At 47.7% G+C, this 27,931-nt stretch overlaps 7 protein-coding genes across 7 annotated transcripts; 3 read left to right on the forward strand and 4 right to left on the reverse strand.

Moving 5' to 3' along the window:
- The first annotated feature begins 262 nt into the window (after positions 1-262).
- EDB91DRAFT_1103208 (glycoside hydrolase family 16 protein) lies at positions 263-3,605 on the forward strand. Its single transcript, XM_041317322.1, has 16 exons — positions 263-677; positions 728-784; positions 838-1,013; positions 1,076-1,166; positions 1,221-1,406; positions 1,456-1,564; positions 1,659-1,674; positions 1,727-1,797; positions 1,849-1,919; positions 1,972-2,208; positions 2,258-2,308; positions 2,367-2,549; positions 2,600-2,623; positions 2,679-2,789; positions 2,839-3,008; positions 3,059-3,605. Exons 1-16 carry the CDS (start codon positions 564-566, stop codon positions 3,150-3,152), a joined length of 1,761 nt encoding a protein of 586 aa, XP_041182636.1. The 5' UTR covers positions 263-563; the 3' UTR covers positions 3,153-3,605.
- Positions 3,606-6,907: 3,302 nt separating this feature from the next.
- On the forward strand, positions 6,908-7,375 carry EDB91DRAFT_1243311 (uncharacterized protein; the record flags this gene model as incomplete). The annotated part of the gene is made up of 3 exons (XM_041322281.1): positions 6,908-6,925; positions 6,970-7,116; positions 7,220-7,375. The coding sequence occupies 3 exons, from the start codon at positions 6,908-6,910 to the stop codon at positions 7,373-7,375; spliced, it is 321 nt and encodes a 106-aa protein (XP_041182637.1).
- A 440-nt stretch (positions 7,376-7,815) lies between these two features.
- EDB91DRAFT_1077918 (peptidase S8/S53 domain-containing protein) lies at positions 7,816-10,099 on the reverse strand (the record flags this gene model as incomplete). Its single annotated transcript, XM_041314971.1, has 10 exons — positions 7,816-7,877; positions 7,928-7,949; positions 8,005-8,256; positions 8,306-8,315; positions 8,371-8,456; positions 8,514-8,589; positions 8,642-8,910; positions 8,967-9,139; positions 9,189-9,621; positions 9,677-10,099. 10 exons carry the CDS (start codon positions 10,097-10,099, stop codon positions 7,816-7,818), a joined length of 1,806 nt encoding a protein of 601 aa, XP_041182638.1.
- A 5,515-nt stretch (positions 10,100-15,614) lies between these two features.
- Positions 15,615-20,538, forward strand: EDB91DRAFT_1293232 (uncharacterized protein; the record flags this gene model as incomplete). The annotated part of the gene is made up of 9 exons (XM_041324875.1): positions 15,615-15,984; positions 17,826-17,888; positions 17,941-17,953; positions 18,000-18,166; positions 18,222-18,322; positions 18,379-18,497; positions 18,551-18,942; positions 18,995-19,088; positions 19,997-20,538. The coding sequence occupies exons 1-9, from the start codon at positions 15,625-15,627 to the stop codon at positions 20,536-20,538; spliced, it is 1,851 nt and encodes a 616-aa protein (XP_041182639.1). The 5' UTR covers positions 15,615-15,624.
- A 1,647-nt stretch (positions 20,539-22,185) lies between these two features.
- On the reverse strand, positions 22,186-23,980 carry EDB91DRAFT_524120 (uncharacterized protein). Its single transcript, XM_041327576.1, has 4 exons — positions 23,612-23,980; positions 23,436-23,564; positions 22,991-23,386; positions 22,186-22,941 (listed from the first exon to the last, which is right to left on the reverse strand). Exons 1-4 carry the CDS (start codon positions 23,861-23,863, stop codon positions 22,468-22,470), a joined length of 1,251 nt encoding a protein of 416 aa, XP_041182640.1. The 5' UTR covers positions 23,864-23,980; the 3' UTR covers positions 22,186-22,467.
- A 5-nt stretch (positions 23,981-23,985) lies between these two features.
- On the reverse strand, positions 23,986-25,721 carry EDB91DRAFT_1343590 (CHAT domain-containing protein). The gene is made up of 4 exons (XM_041325784.1): positions 25,420-25,721; positions 24,961-25,364; positions 24,530-24,903; positions 23,986-24,477 (listed from the first exon to the last, which is right to left on the reverse strand). The coding sequence occupies exons 1-4, from the start codon at positions 25,496-25,498 to the stop codon at positions 24,174-24,176; spliced, it is 1,161 nt and encodes a 386-aa protein (XP_041182641.1). The 5' UTR covers positions 25,499-25,721; the 3' UTR covers positions 23,986-24,173.
- On the reverse strand, positions 25,318-26,948 carry EDB91DRAFT_1343591 (uncharacterized protein). Its single transcript, XM_041325785.1, has 2 exons — positions 26,605-26,948; positions 25,318-26,483 (listed from the first exon to the last, which is right to left on the reverse strand). The coding sequence occupies exons 1-2, from the start codon at positions 26,931-26,933 to the stop codon at positions 25,652-25,654; spliced, it is 1,161 nt and encodes a 386-aa protein (XP_041182642.1). The 5' UTR covers positions 26,934-26,948; the 3' UTR covers positions 25,318-25,651.
- Between the last annotated feature and the right edge of the window lie 983 nt (positions 26,949-27,931).

Below are 27,931 nucleotides of genomic sequence, written 5' to 3' on the forward strand. Positions count from 1 at the left end.
TCCGGGCTCTTCGTCTTCGGGCATACGTCATTGTCTGATTGATACTGACAGTGAGAAGAGGTCGGGCCATCAGTCGGGGTTGGTCGTACGGCAGGCGGGAAGTTTTATTATATCTCGAGATGCTGGTCATAGTGTATCCTCTCGAATCAATTGTTTCTAGTTTTTCGAGTCACGGCGGCGAGCTGTTGAGAAAGTCTAATCCACTACCTATTTCCGGTGATTAACATCCCAATGCGGAAATGAACGTTTTCCAAAAAGGACCCTTTTTTTTCCATTGAAAATGGATTTTACTGTTCTTTCTTTGTGTTTTTGTTTCAAAATACCGTTTCAGTGACTTTCAACCGAGTCTGCTGCAGAGGATCTTTTGGTAGCTTCAAGATTCCCATAACAACTTGAACCGTAATAGAACTTGTCATCGACAGAGAGCTCTTCACTTTCCTCTTCTGTCTGGTAAATGAATGGCGCGGCTTGTTATGAAGCCGTTAATCCTATTCTTCTACGGGTAACTATAGATTCAGTGCGTGGTTACTCCACCGTCCTCGTTCTTTCTCCTCCCAACACTCATGGCACACTCAGCAGGTGGAGAACTTACCCTTTCTCCGTCGAGGTTGAGTTTGTCGCCCCGTAGACATACTCTTTCGCAGGCAGATAGAGTACAGAGTTTCACAAGTATATCGGTAAGCTGCGTGCCACTACCTTCCATATTCGCTTGCGAATAGGTTTGCAGACAGAGTCACCGTACACTGCTGGAGCGGGTTCGAGGTTGGTTACAATATCCGACCAAGTACGTTGAGCCCCAATGGGTCGACTATATGCGCCCTGACTCGTGTTTTGCAGTTCAATTTATCGCCAGACCCTCGTGAATGGGGGTCCAGTTTATATGACGATTGCGAGGAACCCGACGACGACCTTCACAATCCCAATGTCGGGGATCATCACACTTGGGGCCCTCATCGTGGTCTAGCAAACGTTGGGTGCCTGCTTGTCGTCTGCATTGGATTAGTTACCCTTTTGTGAGCGCTTCGGGTTCTTGATTCTTCAAGTATCATGTTCGACTGAACTTGTCCACCTACAGCGCCGGATACCCAATAATTACGTATTTCACAGGGACTGCGCTAACAAATCAAGGTGGGTTCAACCTTGGGGGAATAAATGGAAGCGGACAAGTAGGTCTTATAATTGTTTTTGGCTTCAATAATTCACAGTATTTCCCTCACTAGATACCAAAAATCTCCGGCAAGTTGGGTCTGATCGACGCCGACACGCCCAACAACGCGTTTACAAAGCCCTCCTGGAATGGTGGGCCGGATATGGCGCTCGTCTTCTCTGACGAGTTCAATACCCCAGGGAGAACATTCTGGCCCGGTGATGATCCATACTGGGAAGCAGCCAATCTACATTACTGGGTAGCTTATTTTGATATAATCTACGGTGAGATACTAATGTCCATCCAAGCAAACGAACAACCTGGAGTGGTATGACCCTGAGGCGATCACCACGCAAGACGGTTATCTTGTGTTGACATTGTCTCAAAAGGAGACACATGACCTGAACTTTCAGGGCGGTGAGTACTTGGTGAACTATGAGGTTTCTAAGCTCTTCTTTTAAATCCTCATCCATCGTCCTGTTCCTAAGTTGCTTACACTTGTTCTTACTAGGCATGATGTCCACATGGCAAGTCCTCTTCTGATCGGCATTTGGTAAACCGCCTCTCATTTGTATGCAGGAATAAATTTTGTTTCACTGGTGGATACATAGAAGCGTCCGTCTCGTTGCCTGGCGTGAACAACGTGGTTGGTAAGTTAGCGTGACATGCATATAACCCTGCATAGTTAATGTATGCCACAGGATTATGGCCCGCTATCTGGACTCTTGGTAATCTTGGTCGGGCCGGCTATGGCGCAACCTTAGAAGGAATGGTCTGTCCTTCGTCTCTCTGTTCTCGCTCATCGGTCTAATCATGGTTCACAGTGGCCGTACACCTATGACGCTTGTGACGTCGGCACTGTAGCAAATCAAACCGTGAATGGCTCGCCCGTAGCAGCCACTGAAGGTGGAGACCCATTTCATGGCGGGGTCTTGTCTTTCCTCCCCGGTCAGCGGCTCTCACGGTGCACTTGCAAAGGCGAGTCGCACCCAGGTCCTATGCATTCAGATGGGACATATGTCGGGCGTGCGGCTCCTGAGATCGACATGTTCGAGGCACAGGTAGGTCTCGACTACGTGTTGGTTGAATCAAGGATTTAACGCCGTCCAGATTACGGGGGAGCCTCTTACAGGTCAGGTTTCCCAATCAGCACAATGGGGTGTATGTGCGCGATATCTTACTACCTAAAATGGTGCTCACCTACCTTGTTTCTACTCAGCCTTTCAATGCTGGTTACATCTGGAAAAATACAAGCGATAACGAAATAATACCAAACCCATCGGTCACAGTTCTAAACACCTACATCGGTGGAGTGGAGCAGCAGGCTACCTCCGGCGTGACAGAAACGAATCAAGGTTGCTACGAGGGTGAGACGGGATGTTTTTCGGTGTACGGTTTCGAGGTTAGTCTATGAGACAATTGTTGATCGTTCGTTGACTGATCTCGATCCAGTATGTTCCTGGATTCGATAACGCGGTTAGTATTTCCCATGATGTTTCAAAGTATTAGAAGTTAAGTGACTGTTCCATAGTACATAACGTGGATATCCGACAATGAAGTTGCTTGGACACTGAACGTCGCGGGCATGGGGCCCGATCCCGCTGTCAACATTTCTGCTCGACCTATACCGCAGGAGCCAATGGTCTGTTATTTTGTGTTGCACGACAGTCACGAGCTCACTTCCTTCCCAGTACATCATTATGAACTTGGGCATGTCCACTAATTTTGGTCTTGTCGACCTGGACCACTTGCCTTTCCCTGTAAACATGCGCGTGGACTATATCCGTGTATACCAGCCATCAAACGCGCGGAACATTGGGTGTGACCCGAAAGAATTCCCAACAGCGGATTATATTAATACGTATGTTTCTTGGTTACTTGATTCGACGAAGCAATTCACATCTTCGTTAGGTACATCGAGGCATATACCAACCCCAACCTTACCACGTGGCAAAACGACTACAATCAGCCCTTCCCCAAGAACTCATTCCTAGGCGAATGCTAGATTGTTTTTCTTTGCCTGTAACTGTCGACCCATCACGTCTATGACATTGCTTTTCTAACCCCTTCGCTGTATCGGTACAACTGCACCTGACTTTACCTTTTCCCTGTGCCCTTCCTCATATTCCTCATATGCCTCACATAATATTCCATCGCTCGTTTGCATATCGCGTTTTCGCTCGCTTTCATTTGTGCGTCTCTCCTTCGCCCCATTACTCGATTATCACCCCCCGTTTATTCGGCCTACAATTAAGTACGCTCGACGTGGTTCCATGGAATTCAACCATTGCATCATTATTCGTATTGAGTAGGAACGCTGTACACACCAATAGACTACACTACGAATCATTGATTCTGCAGAACGTGTCTGCGGACTGTTGCATTACTTACATTCACGACATGTGTATGTACTTAAGGCTGGATAGACGTCATTCACCCACACCATGGCGACATGCACCTTATATATATCGCGTGCCTTTCCGTCTATGGATGAAACATGAAAACCGGGGCCTGCTTACGCGCCGCGACGATGGACTTAGAGCTCTCCTCAATGTGCTCCGCCCAAATCGAAGGTTGTTGATTACATTAAATATGTGTACAGGCAGTAAGGCATCTAGAGATCATAGACTTCCCTCTCCTGTCTCTTAATTCCCGTGCTGACAGTCGATCTAGCAACTCAAACGACTGGCCGTTCATTACGCCCACTGCCGCTGCACTTCTTCTGGCACGATTTGTGCTACTAGTATTGATTTCTTACATCGCCGTGTCCCTAGCCTCCATTTCAGAACAGCATCCCGTGGACGATCTACCTCGACATCGTCATCATCCCGTGTGCGTGCAGAGGTGCTCTATCGGCAGCTTGGCATAATCAAGCGTCCGAAGCGGAGCTGATCATGGGAAATTTGACAGTCCTGCACAGGATTACCTAACAAAAGCGGAGGAGGCGCGTCTGGCGGACGAAGGTGGTCGAGGAGTCGCGTCTGAGACGAGCTGCGGACAGAAAATTCTGGGGACGTGTGCGGAGGTGCCTGGTCAGTAGCGCAGTATGACACGCCATCTAGAGTGCGAAGGGTGCCGGATTTACAGCTCGGCACGGCGTAGCATCTGGAGTGCACGGAGCATGGCTTCCAGGAAAGGTAAACGAAGTTTCTTGTCAAGTCCTCACTTGCGGATGAAGGCTTGAGCTCATGAATGGGGTCGAACCTTTATGCGTATACTGTACCGCGCAACCATTCTGTATATGCTTGACACAGCGGATAGTGCCCGGTTCGTGAATCGTCCATTGATGGCACACCAAGTGAAACCAAGTACTGGACGGATTCGATCGTGTGTTCTTCTGCTTCCTCCTATTGTGCATCCGCGAACAGGTTTTCGCTCGCGCGTTCGTAATTTTTTGTGCATGTAGCAAAAACTATGGGAACTTATCAGGGTGACGATGCCTGGAGGAGACCCGATCATGTGAACCAGGATCTTCCAGTATTGCGCTGGCATTAAGCCTTTTTGAACCGGAGTTGAAAGAGAGGCTGGTAAGGGGCAAAAAAAGACGTCATTCACGCAGATTAAATTTCTCCCCCAACGTGTTTCGATTGTCATTTTACTGTGGCCAAATATTTAGGAACTAAAGCGATGCACGTTAGTGCACGCTCCATATTTATGACGTGAGTCGCGTACCGTTAATGCTCTTTCAAAAACTTTTTGCATTGCAACAAGCTGCTTCAGAGGACTCTATCACCGCAGTCCGGGACACACTGCAATCTGGCGCGGACAGTGTGTCTGACAACTCTGGCAAACTGCTTTCACCACCGTTAAGTGCGCGCTTTGGAGTAGTCACATGACCTGTAGCCAATAAGAAAACTAAATTAGTCAAAGCATGACCGATCAGCGACGACGTGAGTCGCGTACCATCTTAATGCTCTTTTAGACTTTTACTTAAAAACTTTGCATTGCAACAGGCTGCCTCAGAGGACTCTGCCACTGCAGTCCGGGACACACTGAAATCTGGCGCGGACAGTATGGCTGACAACTCTGGCAAACTGCTCTCACCACTGATGTGTGAGTCATCGCTCACGCGTCGAAACTCACCTTTGGGTACTCAGGTGAAATATCGTACTTAAGGTCGATATTTTCAATTTTGTTCGACGCCAAATTGGCAATAGGCCTTGCTTAGATGTTAGGTGGCAATCTGCTGGCATTGCAGATATCATCTGTTCGAAAGGGAATTTCATGTGGATAGCTAGGTTCGAGTCCTACGTCGCCACAAAGGACAATATCCAGCACATAAAATCAAGGTGTCCTGCTGTCCTCTTCAAATTTATTTGATCCCATATCACATCCCTCACAAAAATGCGTTTCTCTTTTGTCCTCCCTGTTGCTGCTGCTTTGATAATATCAATATCTGCTAGTGACGCTGATAGTGAGGGATGTCCTGTCTTTTGCCGGCATAATGTAGACTGCTCAGCCTGCACTCACCAAAAATGCGTGAGTATGAGTAGTTTGCATCCTGGATTTAACCGCATGACTCACCGGCGTGGTAGGACCTTTTTTTATGCGACAGGGCAGTGAGTCATGTTTCTGCTTTTACATCGGTGCAGTATGGTTGATGGCACGATGCGTGAGCTACTAGTAGTTTGTTGCGCACTGAGTTGATCAACGTGTTTGCTTCTGAACAAATTTCACTGCCGCTCGAGCCTCGAGCAATGGAGAACTTGGAATAGAGGAAATCTCACACACAGAATACTGACTGAAGTACTTATGACGCAGATTTGTAGCCTCGTTGTAAGCTTGAACACTCGCTTTACATAAATGCTGCGTTTGTTACTTGCATAATAGGGTTCAGCTGGTTCGCAAGCCTTAGTATTACAAGCTTTGGCGCAGTGGATGTGCATATCTTATACGCGAATGTATGTTGGTCATACTGGACTCGGACGCGTTTTTATCTACTAACCAGGCAAACGAAACACGAAACCATTAATATTTTAGCCGTCGAGGATGAGATCAAGAATCGGACCGAGGATGAGATGATTTAACGTGTCGACGCTGGAGACCGCTGGAGCTCCCTTCAAAAAGGCATATCGATTGTCTAGCACTTTTATTTGATTGCGCTCTCCTCGCTAGCGCTTCCCGACTCGACGGTACCATCAAGCTCTGGGCCTTCTCGTCTCATTCATTATATCAAATACTCACTCAACTCACGCCAACTGGCTGGCACGACATATGGTTCCAAAATCTACATATACGACGTTTCACCCGACATTATTAGCCACAAAAAGCACAGCCTGGTGTATGTGTTTGCTGTCCGCATATATAGGTCTATCCGTTGGTCCACTAACGTTCTCTTGCAGATCGGCGCACTTCACAATACACGCATTGCTGATAAATCCAACGTACGGGATATACCTTTCTTCTACACCACTTCGTTGATGCCATTATTGCAGTCCGACGCAACACGTCGTGCCATGCGCCGTAGCCCAGCGCCATTGCCTGTCACACCTTCCGTCCCCCGCCCGCTAAGACCTCTGCCTACGGTAGACCCTCAGCGACCCACTTTCCTTCGCTACCTGCGCAAACTCCTTCCTTCTCGTACGAACGCAGTTCTTCCCGTTCGGAACAATTAGCCTTGTGGTTATCTAGATGTATGCCTCTTGTACCTCCTTCACTCGCAGTTGACTCGATGTGTATTCTTGGAGTTCCCCGCTATATCAGCCCTACCTCCTAACCGCTTCTCCCTTGGCGCAGGTCACGACTCAGGGGTGTCCACACATGGATCCCCACCGGAATGTAAGTCTCGACCGCTGTAATCATATTTGACTTACGTTCTTCAGTCTCGATCCACATCATCACCGCCTGCCACCCATTCCTCTGCTGTTGCTCCCATTACCTCAAAGCCCACCTACACCGCCTATCAATCTGGTGGCCTATTCGTCCAGGTCATGCACCTCCGCCTGTTATCAATGTTCCTCTCGCGTGAGGTGAATTGGTGCGCCAGATATCTTTTCTCACCGTGTCTGACAAACCTGTATTGGAAAAACAAACAAATAATTCTAATTCTAATATTGATGTATCAATTTGTAGCGTCATGCTGTGGGTGCTCCCAACCAAGATGACGATGACTTACTACGTGATGAAGACTATATTCCTCCTTCACCGAACCTCAATTCACAACCACTACCCGAAGGGCAGATTACCGCCGGAGAGCATGGAAGCGGCCGGTTCTGTGGCTGCTTCTGACCTGGCTCGTGGACTTTGTACTGTTGTCGCCTCGCTCGTTGCATGTCGATGTTGCAGATTTATAGGTGGGTGACGGCACCCCTCGAATTACTTCCCTATCGTAGTTAGCTTACATGTAACTGAAGCGAGGACTCGTACAAGGAGTTCTTGTATTAATCACATAAACTAACTACAATCCTCACATTTTTTTGCTGGATGTACGTGCAGTCCTTGATTTACTAGCTGTGGGTGTGCCTCAGCATAAGGTCTCTACATTTAATAACACTTTCCTCAAGACTCACAAGCCTTGGCATAGGGTCCCCCTCTGATGGAGAGTGAGGCTGCCCAGTACGCTTGCAACAAAGTCGGTTGCGTTGAACTGCCAGTCGAATTAAGATATTACAGAGGTCATGCGCTGCCCGAATTGCATCCGCCGAACCAACCCGCTCCGTCCCTACATTTTAAGGCATGGCCAAGACTAAGTCCTTCAACTTCTCGAAGTTGGGTGTGCCATATCCAGTGACTATAGTTATGTTCAGCATATTAGCATGTCATTTGCCTTCACAAACTCACCAGGATCCCATCCAACAGTGGCCTGCGTACAGGTATCACGTTAGTAATGAAGCTTAAGGTGTGCGAACATGACACACATTGAAGCCCTGAGTTCCACACCCCGGGTTGTTGCCCTTGGTAATATCATTTAATGCTTGATAGCCACTGGAATATAATAATGGATTCAGAAAGCCAAGAGGAGTCTTTCCAGCATTGATGCGTGCGTCGTTCAGCATGGACACGAACGCAGCAAATGTGGGCGCGGAACAAGATGTACCAGCCGCTGAGGCCGCCTTGCCTTGAAAAAAGACAAGGAAATCCCGCGCTTGTGCTGCCACGTCAGGATATGCCTAGAAATATGTAGCCATAAGATCTTCGCAGGTTGCAGAGTCGACTTACTCGTCCAGTGCTGGAGATAGCAAGTCAATTGTGCATAGCACGTTCGCCAGTTGGTGACGACTTACGAGTTATAGAGACCTTCGTAGGTGCCGGGGGGGAGCATGGCCAAGTACGCCGAGACTGCAGCCTCCTGGTACGGAGGACGAGCAAACTAATATAAATGATTTATACGGGTCAGAAGGATTTACATGGGGCGGAGGTTACTCACATAGTTGCTGAAACCACCACCGGAGAACGATACGGCAGTCTCTGGGATATTGATAGTACCACCAACAGAAGTCACGCTATACTCGATTTGTAATCGATATGTACTCCTCGATGGTACAGATCACTCACTGTGGGCAAGAAGCGGGGAAATCGGGTAAGAATTTCGTGACATTGCGCCCGTCATTGGAGTAGCACATTTGTGTCGCAGGGTCACCGTCACCATCACCGACACCACCATCACCAGAGGAGAATATCAGAGAGACTCCACGAGCACCGAGAGCTGCCATGCCGGCGCAAACACGGGTCGCGTAGGTGTACGGGACGGTCTGTTCGTCGTCACCGTAACTAGTAGAGATCGTCTGAGGAATTGTGTCGTGCGAAAGAACATATTCAAGCCACTGAAAGATCATGGTCGTTAATGCATTAAACTGCAATCGCGGTCGCTCGAACGTACGTATGAGTAAGGCTCGTTTGAATCAGCAGACGTGGTGGTATCAGGGTCGAAAGGGGGCTTGCCACTGGTCGAGTAGAACGTGCCAGGAGTAGGCCAGGTGAGTCCAAACCCGAACTGAGTGTCAAGATTAGCCTCGATACCTGCCACCACATAGCTCTGGTTATTCATTCCACCTGTGAATGGTCTAAATCACCTCACTATGGAAAGCCCAATTGCACCTACCGTTAACGGAAATAAAGGTGTAGTTTGAGCCATAAGCAGACGGATTTTCGGACTGGTAGAATTGTTGCAGGTCCATGTTATTTGCATATTGCTCAAGATAACCAGTGAGACCCAGCTTGTTGCAGTTTGTGGCAGATGTGTTGTAATCCACCGCATTATATAACTGCTTCAAGCATGAAACCGTGATCGTGTTGTTGCAACTTGCATCAACCTGATTGCCTGCTGGCCCTGTGATCGTTCCGCCGGATGGGCTCAAACCCGCAGGCTGCACCTGGTTAGTCCAGTGCAGCGTGCTCTTGAACGCCTTGAAACGAGCGAACATGGTCGTAGGCTGAATGAGATCGACGTGGTCGTGCAAGATCTCGGGGAGACTATAGCTCGTGGTCCGGACGGTGCTGTCTCCGGACTCAGCGTGCTTGTAAACATGGTATGTCTAGACATCTCTCGGTCAATGGACTGTGTTCCAAAAATGAGTTTATATTGCTCACAGTATCCAGCATCTCTTCGGCGAGGCCGACTGGGACACGAATAGTGACCCAATCGTTTGCAGATGAACGAATGAGATTTTCTTCTACCAGGCCGTGCGAGGCAAGCCATTCTCTGACCACATCCAGAGTCTCGGGATGGGGAGCCATGAGTGCTTGTGTCTCCTGTTTCGAGAGATGCGCCCCATAGCGTGGGTGGCTCGGGTCGCTTATTTCCCAGAGGTGCTGCTCGAGCTCTGGGAACCTGGGCTGAGGCAGAGCGATCTTAAGCTCGAGCATGTAGTGCTTGGGTGCGGGAGCATGCTTGTACCATCCACGGGGCGGACCATGGATGCTCTCTTTCACCTTGTGCTGGCAGCCCTTGAAGGGTACTGCGCTAGCGAGAGCAGCTGCGAAAGGGAACACAAACAGAGTGATGACCCTCATCGTCAGTGCACAACGCACAGGGAATGCCAGTGTGTACTCACGAGAACTTCATGCATCGTTGTACGATACATATATCATACGAGAATGTAATTCCCCATGCCAATGAAGTACGTAAGTAATATTCGAATCGTTCGATTGACGTGGCCGACGCTCTCTCGCCGACGCTGCATGATGTTACAGGCGCTTCGAATTCGTCGCATCTTGATGGTGTCTGAGAAACCCGGGACACGTTTGGCCAATATTAATTGGTGACGCCGAATCAGCGTCAAGTGAAGTTCAACACTTAATATTGCAGACTCTTGCAGTGGTGGATCGGTTAATATGATTAACCGTTCATGATCTTCCACCAGCTTCCGCTTGCCCACGAGAGTCAGGATTCTTATATTTACGGCTGCGACGACAAAATGTACGTACAGTACACCTCGGCGGTCTTCGCGTAAGGGTGGGACCATCAGCGCGTCTCCGTAAAACCCGCTGGGCCGCGGCGGCGATACTGTGTTTGTTGAAAATTGAAACACTGGACAAATTGATGATTGACATGAAACGTGAAATCACTGGCAGGAAAGGCAGTTGATCTGCATGAAAGACGTGATACCCATCGTCCCGGTGTATAGCTTGTTACTGTATGGATGCTAGGACTTGCCTCAGGCAGCAGTTTTCATGAGCAACCTTGGTCCTTCCACCAGTGGGGCCGCCAGTGTCAAGAATAGTGAGTGTTGAAACGTTTGATGGTTATAACTAACCGAGTGCCTGGCTTCTTCAATAGCGTGCCGTCGAGCAGCATCGAGCCTGGAGCGGGTGTTCGTTACCCCTGTAGTAGACGTCGCAGCGGATGGTTCCCTATGGTGCCTGGGTCACGGGACGGCGTTGGCAACTTATAGTCGCGAAATCAAATGCATTGAAGTTCTGATTTCACCGCAATTACTACAGTGACTACGCAGCAGACGCTTGGCAGATGCCCAAAAAAATCAGGAGATCTCACACTATAAACTCTCACTGCAAAGCCCACTACTCTAGGTAGCGGGAATGATCGAAACGTGACCGGTGACCCGTGTATCTAGCTACTGCTGACATTCTCTCTCGCGTCCTTTCATCAATCTCCAGGATGCATACAGAGAAGAGTGACACCAGTGACCTGCTCCAAGTCATCGGGTCAGACGTGGGTCGAATGAATAGGCCCATCGGCGACCAAAGGTGCTGAGAAAGCACAGATTGCGACTATCCGCAACACTCGTCTCCGACGGACCAATCGAGATCGATAACGGGCGTCCCATCGTTGCAGTCCGCGAAACCATCGACGATCGTAAGTGCTTAACGCAGACGTTGACATTCGTGTATACATGCCCTCGCGCGAAATCATCTGATTTCATTTTCTCCTGTAACTTGACTTTTGCGAACGTGCGGAGGATCGACAACGTATAGAATTTCCCTGTTAGTAGCAAGAACACAAGAACGAGACGGTCGGCGCTTGCCTAGGTAGGTCATAGTGTAGTCAGCCGTGCCAGTGTGCGATGGAATACACGCACATTATGCGAGAAAAAGAGTTCTGCGGAAATGGCAACGTATAACGATGGCCAGATCGCAGATTCTGTGGCGACAGCGCAGAACTGCAAGAGTGATATCATGAATGGGGTCGGACCTTTATATGTATACTGTAACACTTAGCCATTCTGTATACTTGACGCAACGCATCCCCGGTTCCTGAATTGTCCATTGATGGCACTAATAGAAGTATAACTTTTCGGCTGTGCGTGACTATACGAAGATAGTATACTCAGTCGCACACTCAAGAGAGAGACAACGCCTGAACATTACCTATACGAAGATAGTATACTGTAAGTAATCGGCATAAGTACGAGCACAAAGAACATGAGGAATGAAATGTGTACTAACCTCAGTCGCGCACTCGAGAGAGACAACGCCTGAGGTGCGAATCACGTATCGTAGGAGACTACATACTAACGACGTTGAACCAATGATGCGCTATGCGCGTGGTATATTAGACAGCTGACATTGACAGCAGGCACTAGAATAAAGATATACGAGCAAACATATAAGAGTGAAACATACGATGGAGAGATAACGTTTTCGGTCCGAACGACTTGCTAATTCCAACAGGCACCAAGTACTGGACGGATTCGGTCGTGTGTTCTTCTAAGTGGTTGTGCATCCGCGAACAGGTTTTCGCTCGAGCGGTTGTAATTTTCTGCGTATGTGGTAGGGAAACTTGTATGGGCGCTAGGAGGATTGTTTGGCTCAGTTTCCCCGTCAAATGAATCTTCCTTCGGCTGTGGGTTGCTCCAACACAAGCAATAGACCTCAAACGGCCAAGTTTCATCCATCACCTACCGTCCGGACGGCGAGCGAATGATCAGCGGATCTAACGACGAGACCGCCCGGAAATGGGACTTGCAGGCTGGGAAGGAGATTGAGGCGGCGCGGGAGTTTGTGAGCAGACAGTATGGACCATCAATGGGGTGTCACTTGGTTGTCGGGGTTCTGATGTCGATAGTTGGGGAGCTCAATGTCCATGATGTCAAGAGGGGGATCGCGAAAATATTTCAAGGTCACTCAAAGCGTGTCAACTGCATCTCGGGTATCTCCTCGGGTTGCACGCTGCTGGCGAGCAGGTCATGGGATGATCATCAGTGCGGATATGGAGCTTAGACACTGGCAAAGTCGTGGCTGGTCCATTCAAATTCAAAAGTTATTCACCCACCGGGGGGAGGTGGCTTGATCTTTGTGTGGGATGTCCAAACACAGAAATTGCAAGGATGTCAGACTGGAAAATTTGACTCAGTCTAGACTTACCCTAGTTATCAACATCTCCAGGGACTAGTGTGACCAGCATACATTTGCATACAAGATATGCACATCCACTGCACCAAAGCTTGCAATAAGGCTTGCGAACCAGCTAAACACTACTATCATTCCGGGTAATCTGCAACTTTTTCAGCAAATCTTTTGTAGCTCGTCAACCACTTCATTTGATCTTCCATGAATTTAGAAGGTTGTAGATTCGTACCACCTCTATATAGATCTGATTTTTCCTCATTTTTAGGATGTTGTGGTGTGGTGTCGGATGAAAGCCGAGAAAATTCAGGGTCTGACTGCTAATCTGCAAAATATGGTCACGTCATGTCATGCCTTGGCGCAGCACCGGCACCGTCAACTTTGACTCTCCACAGCTCTCAATCTATTGGTGTTGAGTCGTCGAACCTGAAGAAGTTGAAGTTGTGCGAAGCTCTGAAAATACTGAATACAGCAATATATTATTATTAAGTATTGTGATTCATGTAGTTATTGTGATTGTACTGGTGATATGGTCCTGAATAGAGCTGATGGCCTGCGACATCATATATCTGTGCCTCACTACCAGCTTGAACATCTGCTCTACCAGCCAGTGCAAAGTGAGGAATATGTGGTGGCTGAAGCTGAGGTGCAGAATGGTGCATGGGATAATATGGGGGTGTACAGTGGCTCAAAAAACTGTCCACATGTTTGTGCTATTTTCACTATTTACATTATTGTATATGAATGAACAGGTAGACTGGGGATATGCCAGTGGGGTACTCTGTAGTACTCCTTTGGGGCATGAATTTGAGCCCTTGCCCGTGGGAATTTATGGTAATGTGGTGGCACTATAAGCCTTACAAAATGATGACTCATGTGGACAGTTTTTTGACCCTAGATTAAAATTATATAAATCATTAGTTATGACACCATAAAGTCATGCCACTATTAAATAAATTATGAAGTGGTGTCATTATGACATTATTAAACCTATCTCTAAGTATATAATGAAGTGTGTCCCATATATCATAGTCATAATCACCATGAAAACCATCTCCTCTGCTCAAAGGGATAATATCCTTTCTCTGTCTACTACTGGCCTCTCTACTCGTCAAATAGCCTCTAGAACTGGTTTATGTAAGTCTACTGTAGCTAACCTCATCAAAGAATGTCACCCAGACAAGGAAAACTCCAGTGGAGGTCGTCCATCCAAACTCACCTCTACTGATAGGAGGGTTATTATTTAACATATCACCACAGGAAAGGCTGATAATGCCGTCCAAGTCACTCATCATATCAATTCCATCATTCCTACTCCAGTTTCTTCACAAACAGTGAGGAATGTCCTCAAGGAAGCCAATCTTAGGGTCGTAACAAAGAAGAAAAAGCCTCTTCTTTCCATCACTCATAGGAAGAGAAGACTAGCCTTTGCCCTAGCTCATCAAAACTGGACTGTAGAAGACTGGAAGCAGGTCATATGGTCAGATGAGACTAAAATCAATAGAATTGGGTCAGATGGGAAGGTACATGTGTGGAAAAAGAAGGGGGGCCCTCTTACAGACAGAGAGATTAATGGAACTCTCAAGTTTGGAGGAGGTTCTTTAATGGTATGGGGATGTATGGTGTGGAACTTCTGGTGTGAGAATGCTTGCAGAAGTTGAGGGGAGGATGGATGCTGAGCAGTATATGGATATCCTCCATTATCAGCCTTTCCTGTGGTGATATGTTAAATAATAACCCTCCTATCAGTAGAGGTGAGTTTGGATGGACGACCTCCACTGGAGTTTTCCTTGTCTGGGTGACATTCTTTGATAAGGTTAGCTACAGTAGACTTACATAAACCAGTTCTAGAGGCTATTTGACGAGTAGAGAGGCCAGTAGTAGACAGAGAAAGGATATTATCCCTTTGAGCAGAGAAGATGGTTTTCATGGTGATTATGACTATGATATATGGGACACACTTCATTATATACTTAGAGATAGGTTTAATAATGTCATAATGACACCACTTCATAATTTATTTAATAGTGGCATGACTTTATGGTGTCATAACTAATGATTTATATAATTTTAATCTAGGGTCAAAAAACTGTCCACATGAGTCATCATTTTGTAAGGCTTATAGTGCCACCACATTACCATAAATTCCCACGGGCAAGGGCTCAAATTCATGCCCCAAAGGAGTACTACAGAGTACCCCACTGGCATATCCCCAGTCTACCTGTTCATTCATATACAATAATGTAAATAGTGAAAATAGCACAAACATGTGGACAGTTTTTTGAGCCACTGTATACCCAGGTGGGGGAAGATCCATGCGCAACATCAAGGGTTGACTCGGAGGGATAGGCTGTGGTTAATAGCCACTAAATGGTTCGTGCATTGAATTTTGACGAATCATGTCTTGCTTCGGCTTTCTTCTGACGGATAGTACGCCTGTGGTTTGGTGCCATTGTAACAAGGATGCGAGAATGATGCAAGAGGAGACAACACAACACAATGCAAGACTTGGTGTGGAGTAGTGTACGGTCAAATAGTGGGGTGTAAATTTACACCTGTTAATTTACACCTGTAAATTAGCGTTAATTCACATGTGAATCTGGGAAGGGCGTTTTGGGGGTGTAAATTTGGGTGAATCTGGGATTTGCATTGGGCGTCTCCATGGTGGTGTATCTGTGAATTTTTGTAAATATCTATAGCAGCTAGCTCGTCAAACAGACAAAGTCTCAACCATGGATTGTGAAACGAGAAATAAACTACAGCTACTATCTCTTTATCTTCAAAACCTCCCCGAAACCATTCCTTATGCAGACCCTTCGAGCCCACAGTACAGCTTCGACTTCAATGACGAGAAGATCAATGATTATGGTCCTATCGGCGCACTGAACCGTGAACTTGAAGTGCGCATGGGTCAGCGAAACAAAGGTCCCATTTCTTTTAAGGAGTGTGGACCTAGCCTCAATGTTGTGACCAATGTACTCGGGGACTACCTGGATCAATATCATGAGTCTCCAGAGACGGTACTTCTCATCAAATGGGTGGATGACCTTACGATAGCAGCAGTAGCTGCATTCAAATCTGCCAGCATTGAAGTAAGCTCATTTTACTGTATTTAGGGGCAAAAAATAAGTTGCCAGCAATTCAGTTACAATCTCACACGATGGCAGCAAAGCCCACTATAACCACTGCCAAAAAGTGCCATAAGCAGCCAGCGGCTCATCAGCCCCTCTCAAACTCCATTGACCCACAGTACATTGACTTACCTGAAGTTGCTGATCTTGCACACCAGTGGTGTAAGGATACACCCACTCCTTCTTGAGGCAACAAGGTGCTGTTATAAGGTCCGAAATGGTGAGGTTTGGAAGGGTGGTGTCTTGACTGCTCCTGCAAAAGTGGAAGTTTGAGTGCGGTGCATTGGTAGTAAAAAAATGTGGGACAACATGGAATGCCCCTCGTTCTCGTGACCAAATCATGGGACATCTTGCGAAGTGTAGTCACATTGACGAGAAGATCCAGGATCGTGCAACCGAGTTCTTGGCTAGCACTGCCAAAGGTCCCAAGTTGTGCATTCCAGATGCAGAACAGTCGAACGTGAAGGATGATGTAGAAGTCATAGTGACAACTCACCATGGCAGTGACAGCAAGAAGAAGACTGACAAGTGTTACAGTAACACAAGCGTTACATGTCATTTCATTCTTCAAATTTGTCTAAGACCTGAACCATGGTTACGATTCTACTTTTATCTCTTTCTTTTTGATCCTGTTGTTCCGAAACGCGAGAAGCTCTCACTTCTACCAAACCCTATGCCCTCTCCACTGTTTCGGTTCTCTCATTGATGGGGATTCCCCATACCCTTTGCCCTTACCGCTCAACCGGTACTTCTTACCCGTTTAACTTATGACTCACACAACCCTTGACCCTTACCGCTAACTCGGTATTGCCTCCGCTTACCCTGTACCCTTACCGTTCCACCGGTATATCACCCTTACGTATATATGTCTCATTTGTACAGTAGATAGATTCTCTAACTTGAATCTACTCGGTTCTCATCTGATCTTGTCGTTGGGTCTGAACTTCTCTTGCCTAAGAGAACTCCCTCTGTACAAAGAATCATCTTCTCTTGAGACAAATCTCTTGAGTTGAAACTCCGTCTCTTGGATCATATCCAAGAGAAACTCCAATTGACTCTACGCAAGTAAGGGCCTCATCCCTTACTCAGACTTAGCGCAGGCAAGCTCCTTGCTGGGCTAGCGTCGAAAGGCCACACTTTCGAACACCCCTTGCGGGTTTAGCGCCGCCGGATCTTATCCGAGAGGTTACGCATAACAACAAGTCAGTAAAATCATCATTCAACCCTTTTGTCTCCAAGGGGAAGCAGGATCTCAAGGAACGAGTGGACCATGCTGTAATAAAGTTCATTGTCTGTTGCAGTATTCCTCTGATGGTTGTGGATTCTGAAGAATGGAAGAAGTTACTTTTGGTCCTGAATCCGAACTACCATACTTCAAGCTCCACGACACTTACCACAAGTCTGATTATCAAAGAGGCTGTGAAAATCAGTGAAGGCATCAAAGATTTTCTCCATGCACCTTGCCACCTCACAATCACATTTGATGGTGGAAAAATATGCCGTCCAAGATCCCTCTATACCATCCATATCACGGTCCCTGGCGGTCGAACATTCTGCATGGAGCTTAATGATGCCGTTCACAAGAAACACACAGTGGAATATATACTTGCCGCCCTCAACCGAAGTAAGTACCTCAATGTCGTCACCTGTCATCACCTATCTGTCACTCATCCCTAAATTTAGGTCATACAGCAAGATAGGTCCATACAAGTTTAGCAGCCACATCTTCAGACAATGCAGGCAATACAAAGAAAGCTCGCAGGTTGCTTTGTGAGCGCTATCCTCACATGCTCAATCTCCAGGATCCCTGTCATCTACTTAACCTTGCCATAAAGGATATCTGCCTCCTCCCTGAGTTTGCCGAGGTGAGGGAGACAACAGATTGCTAAAACTTTATTACTGACATGGTGTTACTAGGTAATTCAGTCAAGTGCGGGGAGTTCTTTTGTTCATGAGCCACTCAACTTTTGCTGCAGAGCACTTTGACCACCAATGTGCTCTACTGAACATTGGACGAGGCCTCGAGGGTATCAGTGATACTCGATTCAGTACCCTCTACTGGGCTGCTTTGTTGGTCCAGAGAGGAATACCAGCTTTTCAGGCAATCATCGAGGATGAGAGCCTTGGGATTGAAATTAAAGGTGTGAGTTTGATGCTATCAAGCATTACTACATCATTACTAATGCTGATGGTAATAGAACCTTAATGAACTTTTTGTCCCTGGAGGGCCAAGGTACCGTTTTGAGATGGACCTTCCAAAATTCCTCTCCGTTGTTGGACCCTGGGCCAGAGGGCTGAAGTGCCTCGAGGGTGCCGGTCACAGCATGAAGAGGAATTTCGCAAAAAAAAACATAGGCTACTGAATAGTACGATGGAATCTACTTGCCAGATTGGGAATGGGCATTTTGATGAGCTCGTTAATGAGACACTGCAGTCTCACGATTTGTATGTGACGACCTTTGTGCTGAATCCAGGTATGTTTGCTGGGATTACCACACCGCTCTGATCAGATCTAACCACAATGTAGTATACCGAAATGCACCCATTTACAAGCAGGTCAACCCCATGGCAGGCCCGACTCTCACAATCACCAAATCTGTTACTGGTGTTATCACCTGTGCCACGAAGCCTCCTCAGGATATGGTAACGCGTGCTGCCCTTGCCCTACAAAGGATTTTGCGACGTGAGTATGGAGATTCCTATGAGGCCGGAAAGTATCCTGATCCAGTAGTCGAGATGAAGCTGCACAATCCTATGCTCGCTGAGTTCAGCCCCACGGATGCATTGGTTTCTTTTTGCACCCAATTCAAAGCCTACATCAAGGGCGAGGACCCATTCAATCAGAAGATGAGAATGAACGAAAGTGTTCTTGGCTGGTGGAAAGCATTGCAAAAAGACGAGTTAGCTAATGTTCTTGCAGTAAGTCTGCGAGGCTCCTGCATCCAAGACAGGTGACTGAGTATTTTGACAGCCTCTCGCAATCAAGGCTTTTTCAGTGTCTCTGACATCCATGCCAGATGAACGCACCATGTCAATGATTACTTGGCTCAACTCTCCTCGCCAAAGTAGGCAGGAAATCAGTACTCTTCAAGATCATATTAAAATCCGACAATGGCATCATTTCAATTCTAATGTGAGTAACGATTTTCATGCGTTGTGGGTGAGGAAAATAGACTCTGGGTGATTCAGAAGTCTAACAAGGGTGCGAGACTTATACTTGTCCCGAGGGGATTGCTACTGGGTAGCGAGTCCTCAAATAAGTGCGAGGAAACAAAGACTAGACTCTGTCTAGCGACCTGAAGGGTTCCGGTCCTTACTAGGACTGGAAACACAAAGATGCAGAGGGTTCCCGACGAGCGGAACTAACGGAACTAACGCGGAACAAACAGAACAAACAGGGAACAAACGGAACTAATGGGGAACAAACAGAGGGAAAAGAAACTATGAGCCTGCAGGAGGATGATTGGGCAAAGTTGGACCAGGCTTGTGTCTGGTACTTGCTCCAAGTCGTCGGATCTGATGTCGGGCGTTTCGAGCAGAACTCATGGGGGCAGGAACAATGCAATGTGATCAGGAATAGATTCAGGAAGATATTTTAGACAGTGAGTGGAGTACTGGGAAGTACTCTGTAAGTGGAAGTGGAGTTGAGTCAATCAGAAGGTAAAAAACTAAGATCCCATCTATTGCTACCTATATAGGAAGGGGTTCCGAAATGTGCTATGCTACAACTTGGTGAGGCTGTGAGATAAGGAATCGGTCCCAAGTAGCAGAAGGATCCGTATAAGTACCATAACACATAGGAAATGAGATAGGAACATGTTAGTAACACGGGGAATGTAGCTAGTACTCACCAGCGAGGATGGAAGGACATGGGCAGGACAGAGGAGGACATTCCGAGGGCTAAAGGAATATAATGTGTGTGGTACGTGATTGTTCCGCTGGGTTCCGCTGGGTTCCACTTGGTTCCATGTAGCGGACGGGTCAGGGAAGATGCGGATGGGTAGCGGAACGCATGGGGAAATGGTGGTAAGGCATGGGAATTATACGGGATACGGGCCTACAGTGGGGACGTTCCCCACAGCGTTCTTCTCGGTCTCATCAGTGACTCCACAGAAATTGAAAACACCATACAAACCTCTCATCAAGTGGTGTGATATGGAATCCACTATCCTTGGCAAGTGTCCTGCCGAAGATTTGCCTCTCGCTGGTCGAATGCCTCCTCCACCTGAAGCGAGAACAGTGGACTCAGACTCGGACTCAGAAGATGAGTTTGATGATGGCGCAGATTGGTTGGATGGTCCAGCTGTTCTTTCAGAGTTTAAGACAGCGGAAAAAGACTCGTTTGTGCTTGCAGCATCCAGCAGTATTGATTTACATGCACCCTACCTACGTGAACTGCTCGATTTGATCGGAAAACAACCTTCACACCTGGGTTCTGCACCAATAAAGAAGGCTGCTGCTAAAAACCTGTCCTCGTCTGTCCCCGACCCTTCTGCTTGGGACGAGTGGAAATAATTCACCTAATTCACCTCATTCACCCTAATTCACAGTACATTTGACCAAATTGACCTGTAAATTAGCGTTAATTTACAGATATGTTAATTTACTGTAATTCACGCTGGTGAATCTGAAGGCCTCTGGACGCATTGTAAATTTACCCTGTGAATCTCGGACAGTTCCTAATTGACCGTACACTAGCACTGTGGAGAGTGCAGATGCCGTGCACTAGCCGAGTGTGCCGTAGAGGAGATTGAATTTCTTACACTCTCTTATCTGCTGTCACGTTTTCATACATGTCGTCAATTCTTCCTCTATAGCATCTTAAAACAACAGGATGACCTTTATCGAAATTGTGTTCTGGAATCCTGACGAGGTGATTGTTATGCTCCGGGTATAACTTTGTGAATATATCTGTAGGATCTATGGGATCTGGATGATTTATGTTCCTGCATGGTTACAAATTACCACTATTTCATCTCTCGCAGCTGCAACACTCAAGAAATTTTCATTCTACTTAGACAATACATCATCTATAAGTAGTCTACATATGCCTGAATTTTTTTGAAGTGAGTCGAGCAGCGCGTTGAGGTGTTTTGAACATTTTGCATATTACATGCTAGTTGCAGATTACCCGGAATGATAGTATCAAGTAACAAACGCAGCATTTAAAAGTGAGTGTTCAAGCTTACAACGAGACTACAAAACTACGTCGTAGGTATTTCAGTCATATTCTATGTATTCTACTTCTTTGGAAGTGCTTGAGATTCCAAGATCTCCATTGCTCGAGGCTCGAGCGGCAGTAAAAGTTGTTCAGAAGCAAACACGTTGATCCGCAACAAACAAACTACTACTAGTAACTCACGCGTCGTGCCATCAACCATACTGCACCGATGTGAAAGTAGAAACACGACTCACCCAGGGGAGGCATTGAAAAAGGATCTACCACGCCAGCGAGTCATGTGGTCAAATCCAGGACAAATTATTCATACTCACACATCTAGACACAAAAGCGCAGGTATCGCACTGGCTGTCATGCAGGCAAAAATAAGCACATTCCTCACTGTCAAAATCGCTGGCAGATATTGATGCTGTCAAAGCAGCAGCAACGGCGAGGACAAGGGAGAAACGCATTGTTTCTGAGGATGTGATATAGGATCAAATAAATCTGAAGGGGACAGTAGGAAGATGCCTTGCTTTTATGTGCTGGATATTATTCTTCATGGCGATGTACCGGAAGAACCTATCCGATGATATCTGCAATGCCAGCAGATTGCCACCTAAGAACTACCTTGTGAAGCAAGATCCGTTAACAATTTGGTGTGGAACAAAACATCACCTTGCCAAGCAAGGTCAACGCCAGCTCGCAACAAAGACTGATTAGCTCAAGATTAGCTTGTTCCCCTTCTGCTTACAGTGTATTGCATATTAAACTGCAGTGCGATTTCTCAAAACTTGGTCTCGGTACCATTTCCGGAACTTTTAGCAAAGCGATGTACGCTCCGTATTTATGACTGACCAGTGACGACGTGAGTCGCGTACCATTAATACTCTTTCAAAATCATCGTGCCGTCAAATTTATCAAATTCTTCGCGTGGAAGGACCGCTGGATTCAACGGGCAACGGAGGGCTGTGGGGTGGAGATGAACTGGATGACGACCATCAGCGGAAACGTCTCCTTAACCAGTGGGTTGATCTTCGTTGGCGTCACTCGGAGTTGACGTACTCGGTGTGTGCTCGGGTGAAGAAGACCAATTTGAAGAGCGTCCTGGGCAGGAAAAGATGGACTTCATGACAAAGTTGATCGGGCAAGCAGTGGTGGATGAGTTGTTTCAATATAGATTGAGCGCGGGTGGCGACGGGTTGGAATGAACTGCGTCATTCAGTTTCCTAGAGGTGCGTGACATGTATAGAACTAGCACATTGTCTGTACAGAGATGCGACAATTCATACGCCAGCAAGTTTCGATGGCTCACTTGAAGTACGCGGTAGCCCGACATTGGGTAAAAACGACCGTCTATTGAGAACTAGACCTTTCAGTGCGCGTATCTCGCGGCGTACTTCATCTACGTCAGCACTGCCCGTCGTAGGTGACCCGTTGATGCCGCGCATATTTAACCCGAACGAATATGTTCGAGTGGTGATGTACCCGGTGAAATCTGTGAGCGCTTGAAGGGTTCGCTGTGCAGGGCGAAGCGGCGCTGTTTCAAGTTTGGAGAGCGGAGCGGCTGGTGCGTTACGTGGAAGCGCAGCTTGCAGAGTGTCGAGAGCGAGCATCATGGGCGGAGGAGGGGATACTGGAGGAGGAACATATGTCCAGAGGAGGCGAGAGGGATGCTCAGGGATAGACGAAGAAGACGAAGATTTTGGCGAGGTGGAAGTGAACAGAGGGGATTCATTGAGTGTTTGCCAGAGGTCATTCTGTGCAACCGGGTGAGCCTGTGACGTCAAAGGTAGATAGAGTACTAACCTGACATGAAGCACCTTGTTCTCCCTTCAACCATGGAAGCTTGTCTTCGAGATGGCTGAATAAATCACTTGTGCCTATTCCCTCCGTGCTTTCCTTTGAACGACTCAGTTCCTCAACAGCAGAGCGCAAAATCGAGACATTCGAGGTGTCACTGGCATCCTCGTCATCAATGTCGGCCTTGCGGCGACATGCAAGAATTTCATCTAGCGAATGGCAGTCTGCGTATTCCGGTTCCTCTTTATATATCACGGGCTTTGGTAGGATAGCGAAACATTCCACCTGTTTCTCCTTGAATCCCACGAGGGACTCATTAAGACGAAGCATGAGGCCGGATTGATGTGCGCGGAGTGCATGGCGAGCGTTGTAGGTCTGTGAGATCCTTGGCAGCAAGAAGCGCTTCAAACGATAATCAGCTGCAGTTCGGTGCTAAGCGGGTTGCGCTCACGTAGTAGATAAAGAGGAGGCATGCTGAGGTGCCAGTGAGCCACGTGAATATACGCGCAACCCCAATGAGCATGTTAGGGAGATTGGATGGAGGAGGTTGTGGATACGTCCGTGGTGGTACTAGTGGAGGCTAAGTGCACATAAGTAACATGAATACACACCAGCTTGCGTACTCACGATTTCCCGGAGTAGTGAATCAATCTCGTCTTGCGAAAGTCCCTTCTCTACGAGGAACGCATGCTTGGCAGCATTGTCCTGCGAGCGGATATGAGGAGTTGATAGGAAGGTGCGAGCTCTTGATATTAGTTCTGAGCGGTTAACGGACGGTTGCGGGGTTTGATCAAGTTTAGTCTCTGGTATGGGCTGCTCCAGCGTCTCACTCGAGGAGGCCTGAGTTGAATCCTGAGCTTTCTGATCTGGCTTCGACATAATACCCACACAGGCTGCCAGAAGTGACTGAAAGTAATATCACGTTGACAACTTAGGCTGGGGATGTTTGTTTGTTTCTGAAGCTGTAGCCAAACAAATCCTCGTATTTAGCGGAGATGACTAGTGAGTCGTGACTGATGCAGTGCAAGTGTATGTATCGTAATTTCTAAGAACGACTTAAAGTACGACATGGATGGAAGAGAACCGAAGATTCAAGACTTGTAAATCCGCACGAGAGATACGACATGAACTAGTCACTACACACCAATATAAATGAAAACAATTTTCTGTTCAAGCGGGATTTTTTTCTTCACGGCATCCGTAGCATATAGTTGAGTGCCGAGACTGCTCTTGTACAGTCAATGACACCCTCCTTCTTAAACATATTCTCGTAAAAAGCTTCGACGACGTGTTTTGCGACAGCGTCATTGACCGCCCAAAGAGTGTCAATAATGACGCTCTTAAACCCCGAATACTGCAGACCAGCTGCGAAGTGAATGACTTCGTCGGGCGTCTCCTCATCGCCGACGGCGGTATGACACGCCGATAAGAACGCGAATTCGGCATGCAGAGGGTCATTCTCCATAATGTCGAGCAGCGTGAGGGGTTGATCTCTCATGGCAAAACGTGAATGATAAGGCTGCTCGCGGTCCTGCTTGCCGTGACAAGCGAAGTGCACCTGTCCGTGTAGCGTCGTCGCCAGAAAGATTGATGAACTTGAAGTTGGAGAGAACAAGTTTATGCACAAGATCTAGCTCGATGTCAACATCGGCGAGCACCATGCCTTGCCTAGCACCTGGTCGACTTTGCCCTATCGCCACGAAGGACGGAGTTGCGCGCGTCTTCATCATCTGTCGAGACCTGATCAAAGCTGGCAGTGTGGGCGTGTAAGAACAGATGTAGAAATTCTCCAGACATGGTTCCTGCCCAGAGTGATCTGCTTTTGGCCGACAGGGGTGAGCTGCATGGAGAGGAATAGACGTGAAGGCTGCCGTCGGACACAGCCATATTCGAGACTGGCGTCGCAATTTCAGGTCACGCTAGAGGACATCGACAATGGGTAGCATGATCTCATCCCATACTATCTGCAAGAGTACTCGCAAATCCTTCCTCGACTCTATTGGACCCATGAGACCTGCGTTCCGTATCTCTTTGGTGAAGGCGATCTTGAACATCTCGAGATCTGCGAGAATGACAGGCGGGAAGGGAACATGGTGGGACTGCCCTGACGTCGTGACAATGAGGGCGTTGCACGAGTATTTGCTGACAATGAGGATGATAACCGGTCCATGGCTCGCTGCCGCTTGCAGGTCTTTGTAGGAGGGTTGGAGCAAGAATCGCGAGAAACCGTGAAGATTGCGAATTTCCGCCACCACAGCTTCCCATTCCTTCGTAAGTCTCCTGTACTCTATGGCTGCCAGATTAGCTTCAGCTCGGTCTGTGCCAACCGCAGAACCCCGAGCGCCAGACAGACACTTGCTGAGCTCCGAAAATTTGTGAGCTAGATTGGGATCTCGAGGTCTTCAAGTGAAGTCCTCAGGCGAGAGGCCAGCGACCATTGCTGACCACGGCCCTGCTCCACAAGCTCGACGGCTTTTCGCGGGTCATGATGGCGTAAGGCGCACGATGCAGCATCTACAAGGAACGTTCTGGCATAACTGAAGGCAGCAGCGGCTTCACACAGCGACGTGGTCGATGCTCGTGTGGCCAGATGAGCACAAGAAGCTCGAAAAACACTGGATAGGCTTCCAGTGCAGATCTATGATCATGCTGCTCTGCCGCAACAGTCTAATTATATGCCTCGACGATGCATGCCGGAAGGCTTTGAGTGGGGTGTCTTGACGCTAGTCTGAAGTTCTCTAACGCGAGGGACAAATCAGCAGGGTTGCATTGCACCTCATAACGAGAAAGATAAGCTTCCTTCAACCACTTGCAACTGAAATGTCTTTCGGGGTGCAGTGGAGGCAAAGCCACCAATGATTCTTGGCCGAGACAAATGGCCTCCTCGGCATCTTCATTTTGAGTTTGTGTAAAACAAGAGCGGAGTGCCAAGCTCAAATTGATCAAATTTCTATGGCGCTCTGGACGGTCAAGCTCTTCTGACCGAAGTGATTCGCGGTACGAATCAATGGCATCGTTAAGATCCTTGCTAGTAGTAGTATGCAATTTATGATATTTGGTTTGGAGTGCGGTGGCAAGGTTGTTAAGCGTGGTTCCACGAGTTGGATCCCCAGGTGGGCGCAATGTCAGTGCCTCGCACAAGAGGTTGATAGCTCTATTGATGTCATTAATGTCACCACATTTTCGGAAACAGGCGCAGATGGGGTCCCCTAGGTTGTCCAATAAAAAACCACGATATTCATGCCCAACAGGCCACAGACGCAGTGCTTCTTCGTACAAGGAGATGGCCTCGTCGAGGTCATGAGATTTCCCCTGGTGATTGAAGCGCCATGATATAGAAAGGGCCAAGTTGTTCAGGAAGGTCCCACGATCATGCCATTCTTCGGGGCCCAGCAGAGACATGACGTCACGACGAATTCGTATGCTCTCGTCCAAATCATCAATGCCGCCACATTGTGTAAAGCGTGTATCGAGAGCCCATGAAAGCTTGTTCAGGGCACTGAGATGGCATTGATGACCCAGAGGACAGTGTTCGAGCACCATTCATTGAAGTTGGATGCCTTCATCCGATGTGTCCATTGGAAGTTCGTTGCATTTGTTGATCACATAATCAACATCACCTGCTGCGATGCTCCGAAGATAGGTGCCCTCGGGACAGAGTCAGTAGCTCATTGTAGAGCCAGGCAGATTTGCGGATATCAGTGGGGGTATGATGATAGTCGTAGCGCCAGTTCAGTGCTTTGGTGAAATAACAAAGAGATAAGGGATGATCAAGGTAGCCCTGCGGACGCAATGCAGGGGCATCGTGGAATAGGGAGGCAGTAGAGTCGATCTTTTTGAATATAGCCTTCAAGGCGGGCCCATGTGAGGTTGGCAAGGGCGGCTGCATGGTCGGGATGGCCAACCGAACACTTATCCAGAATGAATTAGAAATGCTCCACAGCATCATTCAGGGTAGAGATACTGTTGTTTCCCATATATTTAGCAAATCGTGTGTGAGCTGCATATGTGCGCCAACCAATCTCGGAACAAACGATAGACTACAATGCATCTGTCAGCCGGAACCAAAAGCACGGGGGTCAGCGTCTCTTACGTCAAGTTGTCCCCCATCCTCATTTCCGTAAGCTTGCACAAAAGGGACCTTCAGCGTGACAGAAGAGTAGACGCCACGAACGGGTGGGAAGGACAGATCTACAACACGTTAGGAGATGTACACAAACAGGAAACATATCACTCACCAAATGGCTCATTTCCACGATGGAGTAGCTCATCCCACGACGTTCGAAGCTTGGCAATGAATTCACCATGGCCTAGCATTCGACCGAATTCAAAGGAGGCCCTGATCTCCAGTGATAATCTAGGCGACGCATCCGGTAATCTGCAAAGCGATGATGAACACTGGAATCGCGTCCGCGATTCTCTGAAGAAGGTAACAACATCGCCCCAAGCTACGGAACTGTCGGATGATAGTACTCGGACAGCTGATTTCCAGTGTCGACACTAATGGATATGTAAATGCCTGCGGGTATGCGCCCGGAAGGGACTTTAATATTCTTTCCGCTAATGACTGTGGATAGAGCGATGAACCGAATCCCAAGGTCGTATGGAGTAGCCCACCTTGAAGTCTGATCCACCGACATTCCGAGCCACCAGGTATGTGATGGCGTGATGAAGTAAAGGACGAGCGACGCGGAGGATCGAGAACGGAGAAGGGGTATATGATACGGCAACTGTAGATGAAGTTCAGGTGGGATGGAGAAGAGAAATAAGTAAGAGTGCAGTGCGTGTAGCTACGTGTTGTTGACGGCTCGGCTGGTATGATAGACACTGGACTCGATTCTATCTAGCGCTGAGACCAACATATGATACAGACGACAGCGGGAGAGGGTCTACTAATGAAGTAGGCAATGTCGTTGTCGGTCACCATCAGCGAAAGTGGCCCACGAT

This window comes from Suillus paluster, assembly GCF_016628075.1.
Source record: "Suillus paluster strain FC165 chromosome Unknown EDB91scaffold_4, whole genome shotgun sequence".
Taxonomy (NCBI): domain Eukaryota; kingdom Fungi; phylum Basidiomycota; class Agaricomycetes; order Boletales; family Suillaceae; genus Suillus; species Suillus paluster.